The following is a 7,542-nucleotide window of genomic DNA, read 5'->3' on the forward strand; positions in this document are numbered from 1 at the left end:
TATTTCTATAATTTTTGGGACATTGAGGGTGTTAATTAAAAAATTTAAATTCTTTGGAGGCTGCTGTTAATTTCTTGATTTCATATTTGTTGTTTTAAGTTTTGAAATGTCAGAAATTTTCATGCATTATGGTAATCCCTTGAATTCATACATGATGTTTGCAAGTTTTAAAATTTTAGAATTTTATGTGCTTGTTTGTAATTTGAACTTTTGAGGGTGTTTCTATAATTTTTGAGATATTGAGATGTTAACCGCAAATTTTAAATTCTTCGTAAACTAGTGCTAATTTCTTGTTTTCATGTTTGTTGTTTTAAGTTTTTAGACGTCGGGATAGTTTTTATAATTTTAAACTTTTCAGGGCATTTTGTGCAATTTTAAAACTTTTAGATTTTTTGCAATACTTTATGTATTATAGTACGTTAGTTACATATAGTTTCTTTATCTTAACAAACTAATACCATGGAGATTATTTTTTTAATTGTTAAGCTATAGAAAGTTCACGTATGATTAGGATAAGATATAATTATGATAGATTAGTATATAAATAAAATATTTAAAATAGTAAAGAGTAATATTGAACATATAAAGATTTTTCCGAGATCGTGTTTTTAAAAGGAATATGATTTTCTTTCATTTTTCCTTTATTTTCCATAATTTTTGGGCAAACCAAACAACCCCTGATACAGTTTTTATGTAACCCATGGCAGCAAGCATGGCTTCTGCCGCATTCGCTCGTACGCACAATCAATACGGATGGGTGACGTAGACACCACAAAGGATTCGGAGGCAAATAATTTTTTGAAAACGGCGTTCAAAACACAAGTATTTTCATCCACACACGTAGCAAGCTGATCACGCTCCACCTGACACAGCCCCAAGGTTGAATGAAAAACCATATTACGTCATAAAATAGTTTTAGGTTTTTCCGATATTAGTCATGTCGTCTTTCATATTTTCAAATCAGCCCCTAAAATCATTAAAGTTGCTACCAGATCCCCAACTAAAAGTTATTTTAAATATAGCCCTTACAATCGTTGAAATCACTATTAGGGCATCCAATTCTTAAATCATTTTAAATTAGTCCCTCAAATCATTGAAATTGGTATCAAATTAGTCCTCAAATGACTTGAGGGACTAATTCCAAAAAATATTGAAGGTTATAGGACTAATATCTAAGAAAACTAAAAACTTTCATGACGTCAATTATCAAATTTGATCGGCAGATTTTTGTTTTAAAGTAGTCAAATTTTTACTCACCCAAGATGATGATTTGTTGGTTTTAAGGGCCTTTTTACGAAATTGATTTGGGCGACGATTTTGTAAATGTTGGGAGTACTTTCCGACTACCTAGACGTAAGGGGTATTTACGCAAATAACCCTTTTTCTTTTTAACGTCACAAATTTGAGGAAAAAAAAAATCACGCCTTGGCTGCGTCTCGCTTCTTTTTTCCCCAAATAAAAATCACTGCGCTGAGCATCCCCATCGTCCTTCTCTTTTACAATTAATAATTCCGCCATTAATTTTCCGCCTGCCAACAAACGCCGAAGTCAAAGCTTCCATCGTCCGTCTCTTCCTTTTTGAGAGATTCTTTATAATAATCGCCAGCAGAAAATGACTTCTGTCGACCAATTCTCTCTCCTTGGCTTGCTTGAATTAGTCAAGGGAATCATCCGACAAAGGCGACTTCTTGCTTCCTTTTTCTCCCTCAATCTCCACTCTTCTTGGCTTTTTCTAGGGTTTTGGAGCTGCTTGTTTGGGTTTAAGCTCGAAAGTTGACGGCGATATCTCAGGTACTTTGTTTTCGGATTTATTGGGTTCGCAATTTCAAAATTTTAAAGTCAGTCGTGCTTGATTCCGATGAACAAACTTTAAAAATTTTGAGGTGCGTGGCCAGATTCAAGGATGTTGTGGTGAGAAAAGGAAAATTATTTCTTGGGTAACTGAGTAGAGCACATGTGTTGCATTGGAATCTGTAGAATGAAGATTTTGGGAATTTTCGTAAAATATTTTCCTTTTTACATATTGAGAATTGTAGGGTTAGACAACGTTCTTTATTTCAACCGAGGACGATGGAAGTGCTAACTGAGTGGATCATTTGCTCTTCTTATGTGTTCATGTTGTTATTTATGAGACTATCTATTTCATTTTAAAATTGTACTAAAAGGGAAAAACTATAGTTTTGAGGTTTCTTTTAAACTAGCTTCAGTTTCAATGCAATGGAGCTTACTTTGAACCTGAGCACACATTTCCTTTTGTCATATTGTAATTTTCACTAACAAGCGTGTATTTGGAAATGTAGGATTTTTAAGGCAGGAGACGGATTCTTATCGTCAAAGAGCTGGTGGTGGCAGATGTTAATTGATATTTTCTTTTGATATAGGGGTTAACAATGTCCCGACCTGAACTGCTCATATTCGGGGCGATTCTAGCCTGCTCTTTTTGCCTGTCTTTGCAGCCTGCTGAAGCACAGATCACTTACCCGTCAGAAGGTAAATTCATTGGATACTAGCTGACTAGAGTATCACACTATTGCTGGTAGATTTTTTCTTAAGCTTTTTATTTATTTATCATCCGATTTTATTTGATTAAGACATGCTATAGCTGATTATTTAATGCTAGAGACCATATAATTATTTTGGAGATTGAGTGGTGCACATCTTGCTCTTAGCATATATTTAACATTAATTGCTCCTAAAAAATGTCTTCCCTAGGAAGCTCAAAGAATCCTATTTGTTATAATACAAAACTATAACAATCAACCCTCTTCACAACTTTAGAGTCTTGGTGCAGTGGCAGAGGGTTTAAGATGGTAGCGGAGCAACCGAGGTTCAAATCCCATTGGCCACGAATTTAATGCGGATTTAAAAAAAAAAATACTATACCGCTGCACGAGTCCAATTTTCAGTGCATAAGAAGGGTCCTCATCCTGCAGGGGCATGTTAAAAAGTAGAATATAAAACTGTAACCCGACTTTAAGACTACTCAGTGCTCATGTTGAAACTTGAATTCTACATTCCTCTAACTTAGTATGGGTTGTTTGGAAATTTTAATGCTTTGAAATTTCCAAGAAACTTACCAAGAGGGACTTGATTTTTTTTTCGACTATCCATGTTCGTCTCATTTTTCTTCACATTTGCTACTATTTCACAAATTATCTACTCCATTATAACTATTTTCTATTTAGCAACTTGCTGTATTTGCTACTTAAACCCAGATCTATAAAACTGCTCATTTTACAAATAATTCATATTTCTCTTCAAACTCTTAGATTGATACTTATTCTGAATTCCGAATAAGTCATTAAGAGACCTATGTGTTATTCCTCACGACAAAAAAGTGAAAATTAAAAACTCTATGGGATGACACATGCATGGATGCTCAGTTGCTTACCCTGTGAACCTGGATTAATCATGCGTGAGTGCTTTGTGAATTTACAGGATAATGCACTTTTTTGACTAGACAAGTGAATGTGAAATGATGCAGAGAGAAATAGTTGGTTTTTGCGATGATAGTTTCCTTTGTAATGAAATTTCTTTAATGTTTGTGTTTGTGCACGCGGGGGTGCTGTGAATGAGCTACAAATAGATGGTCATGTGGTGAGGCCCACCTTGCTAGTCACATTGGAATGGGTGGGTATCACCACCCTCTATCCCTTGGAACAAAATGAATCACCACCACATGAGCATCTAGCCATATATATTATTTAATATTGTATATATATGGGTTGCCTGTTATTCTCACAGGAACAAGATAAACAAGCGTATACCTATCTCTATGAGCTATTTTCAGATATTCCTATTTATTTTAGAAGAAAGTAAAAAAGAAAATCCTTCAATTTTGCATGGCTTGTCATTTAGACCTTTGAGTAAAGAAAAAACAGTGAGACATGTTATAGGAAACAATGACTTGAGGTTTTTATGTGAATGAGAACATTTGACGTTTTCACCCACGCAAGAACATTGACATTTTCCCCAATGCAACAACAATGAACTGACAATTTTATATAATTACATATAAAATTATAACCTCAACCTTCACCACAACTTTGAAGTTTTGGTGTAGTGGTAGGATCCTTTGACATGGTAGAGGAGCACTCCAGGTTCCGATCCCACTGACCATGAATTTATAGCTGACTTTTAAAAAAGGATACCGCCGTGTGAGTTCAGGTTTCAACCCGTAACAAGAGCGCTCAATCTGTGGAGGCATATTAGATATAAAATTATAACCCTCATCCTAACCACTAACCCTCATCCTAACCACAACCACAATTTTTGAGTGGTGCAGTGGAAGGGTCCTTTAACATTATGTATGTCATAAGTCACAAGTTATTTTAGGTTGATGGGTATATGATATTAATAATTTTCTTATTTGGCCATGCAGTTGATGCTTTGAGGGCTATCAGGAGCAGTTTGATTGATCCCCTTGATAAGCTGAAGTCCTGGAACCACGGTGATCCCTGCGCGTCAAACTGGACGGGGATTAATTGCTATAATTCTACATTCCCTGATGGATACCTGCATGTACAAGAATTGTGAGATTTACAAATTGAAATTTTCTTCCACGTGCAGCTTTGTTGTTATCCATAGCGATTATTTCCTACATCAATGACAACAACATTATTGTTTCTGTTGGTGTAGTTCTGAAAATTTTTCTGCACACATTAGTCAATTGATACTTGATGAGCATCATCATTATTATTTTTGCACACTTTATGCCATATTACATGCTTGAATGTGTAATGCTGAAGATTTACTATATCTTTGCGTATTAGTTGTTTATGTCTAACGTGTTCCACCTGCTAAAAGGTAATGCTATACGATATCTCATATGACTGCGGGATTGTGTGGGTCTTATTCCCAGATCTAGCTACAGCAGGGGACACAACAGGCTAGTGCATATGATTATTCATTTTCAATTTTCCTCTCAACCCATATATATCCATACCTCTATTCTGGGTGCTATAGGCAAATTTCTATGGTGCAATATCCACATCTTCATCTTCATTCTTTGTGAAGCTGCTATTAAATAGTCAGTCTGTATAAGAGAGTTATTAATGTTGATTATCATCTTCATCTCCTAAGGGCATGACTAATGAGGAACCGTTCCATTTATAGCCATGCTACAACTGTGCCTCTTGGGCTCCCTTCCCTCCCTCACCTTCCCGTTTTGCTGCTCCCTTCTAAGTCATTGTTTGATCAGCGAGCTACTTTTGATTTACTTTTCTGCATGCTGATAAATTTGGCTTTATCATTCCCCAATTTTGCATATAAAATTGGAGTATAAAACTAAGAAGATGCACAATCTACTTTCGTAAACTACTGTTAGTTCTTATATATTAAGTTCAGGTACAAGTTAAACAGATGAATTAGTTAATCCACCCTGAATTTGAGTCTAAAAGTTATGATGTTAGAATTTGAAAGTGGATGGTTGGATCTAGCTGGTTCCTACAATTTTAATGGGTCAAAAGGAACATCTTTTAGGATCCTAACTGTCCACTCCTTTATGCCACTACTATCTTATATTTAATCTAGTAAAATCATCATCATGTCATAATTTAAGCAGTTCACATCTAACTGCGATGGGCTTTTAAGCACAATATCATATGAGAACACTTAACTAGTTGACAAAATTCTACAAGTGATATTATCCTTATATCAACTTCTTGTTGACAAGTTGACACTTCTCAGCATTCTTCAAGTGATACAATCCTTACATCAACTTCATGCTATTTCCATATTCCTTACCAATGTTTTAAATGACAGCCGCCATGACATGTCAGATTCAGGGTCGGTTCTGAGATTTTAGGGGCGCTGTGCGAAAAGTAAACACATGCCATTCTCTATATACAAAATACCAATAAATTCCAATTTGAATCCCCAAAATACTAGGAAACAAAATGTTACTGATCAGACATTAAAATGTTACCTGATTCTTTTACTTCTGGATAGTCTTTAACATACTTTTCAGATGCTATTGCTCATTCTTCATCTCTTTGGTCACCTGAATAAAATATTACTGATCAGATAAATACATGTAATCCTACCTTAATAAAGCTTTCCAATAGAGCAAATAGTCAACAATAAGAAATACTTGCATATTATGTTCCTCTTGTATCTGTGCTTACATTCATAAGAGATATCGAAGCCTTTAGCATCAAAAAGTATCATCGAAAAATTGTCCTCCTTGTATTTTTAGCTGCAAAATCACTAATTATGCCTTTAAATTGCAAAGTCAGAGTCAATTGTGAATAAGGTGAATTCATGTGTACCTCCTATGATTCTGATATAAGTTATCAAGCTGATAGTACACATAAATAGGAGCATCCATATCCTTCTCCACCTACAAGAAATATATAACTCATACTTCAGTAAGGCACTTTCATGCGAGCGTTTCGTAGGCACTTAGCACATTGCTCTTGACTTGGACATAAGAAAAATGGTAATAACAACCACAATTCATGTCAAAGGTGACAAAGCAATTACAAACTAGAAGTTGTGTCAATAATTTCATGACTGCTATGAGAATACATTGTGAGAAGCGAACAGTGAGGCGATGCCAATGGGGATGAAAATAGTGCCAATTATTACAAACACTGAAATCACCTGTAGAACATGGAGATCACATTGTTAAGTAGCTAGCTTGGTCATTTCTGAGTTAATATTTATAACCAACAATTAGTGAAACATACCCATTGGGGAGTGAGAATAGGCTTGCAATCTGGAAGCTCCTGTTGAGTAAACTTCGAATCTGAAAGGCAAAGGCAGAGCAAAGAGCACATTTATTAACTTAGTTCCACCCAAGTATATAATCCATTGTTCATTGAGACCACAAGCTAAACCAGAAAATAAATTCAAAAAATCAGTAAGTTATCTAAGGGAAAATAGGCTTAAGCAGAGGATCCTCACTAACAACAAAAGCATACAGATCAAAAACCCTAACACAAACCAACCGAACAATATCCAATTCAACAAACCATAGCCCAAAATCTCAATCTCAAACTAACTAACAATCAACAAAACTAAAAGACACCCATTAAAATTAAACACATAAATATCAAAATCCCCAACAAAAACTCACACTTTGGCCTCTTATTCTTCCTCTGAGCCATCGCATCCCCCGATCCAGAGCTCGAACCAGCTGCCATCGACGTCGAATTGTTCATCATCCCTCAAAAATTTCCAAAAAAAATCAAGTAATTACGCCAAAAATCGATCTGCGATTGGGGAGGGTGGAGGAGATCTGCGATTGGGGAGGGCGGCGAGGTCTGGCGACGACGGCGATCGCGGGGGTCTGCGGGCGGGAGAGAGGAGGAGATGGAGGAGAGGGGGTGGGTGGATTTTGGGGGCTAAGTTCTGGGACTGAGAGTTGAAGGGATTTTAGAAGGGATTTCAGGGTGTTTGAGTTTGAATGGACGGCCGAGATCCAATTGAGAATTAGTAATGGACGGTAGATGGGATTTGTTTAGGGCCCCCAATTTTAGGGGGCCTTGTGAGGTCGATCCTCTTGCACACCTTCAGAGCCGGCTCTGATTGGATTGGATA

At 36.2% G+C, this 7,542-nt stretch overlaps 1 protein-coding gene and 1 long non-coding RNA gene across 4 annotated transcripts in view; one reads left to right on the forward strand and one right to left on the reverse strand.

The window, feature by feature from the left end:
* LOC109848343 (probable LRR receptor-like serine/threonine-protein kinase At1g06840) overlaps positions 1,477-7,542 on the forward strand; it is a 27,056-nt gene continuing 20,990 nt past the window's right edge. Inside the window, exons 1-3 of one of the 3 annotated variants that reach the window (XM_020417795.1) lie at positions 1,477-1,791; positions 2,382-2,490; positions 4,382-4,532. In XM_020417795.1, coding sequence (XP_020273384.1) covers positions 2,391-2,490; positions 4,382-4,532 — 251 coding nt within the window. In that variant the 5' untranslated portion in view covers positions 1,477-1,791; positions 2,382-2,390. Of the gene's footprint in view, positions 1,792-1,893; positions 1,912-2,300; positions 2,491-4,381; positions 4,533-7,542 lie in introns of those variants that run through there. The other 2 variants (XM_020417793.1, XM_020417794.1) reach the window with 2 other exon arrangements.
* LOC109848344 lies at positions 6,586-7,187 on the reverse strand. The gene is made up of 3 exons (XR_002248772.1): positions 7,079-7,187; positions 6,690-6,748; positions 6,586-6,603 (listed from the first exon to the last, which is right to left on the reverse strand). It is a non-coding gene; the product is annotated as an uncharacterized LOC109848344 (long non-coding RNA).

The sequence above is a fragment of the Asparagus officinalis genome, chromosome 7, assembly GCF_001876935.1.
Source record: "Asparagus officinalis chromosome 7, Aspof.V1, whole genome shotgun sequence".
Classification (NCBI taxonomy): domain Eukaryota; kingdom Viridiplantae; phylum Streptophyta; class Magnoliopsida; order Asparagales; family Asparagaceae; genus Asparagus; species Asparagus officinalis.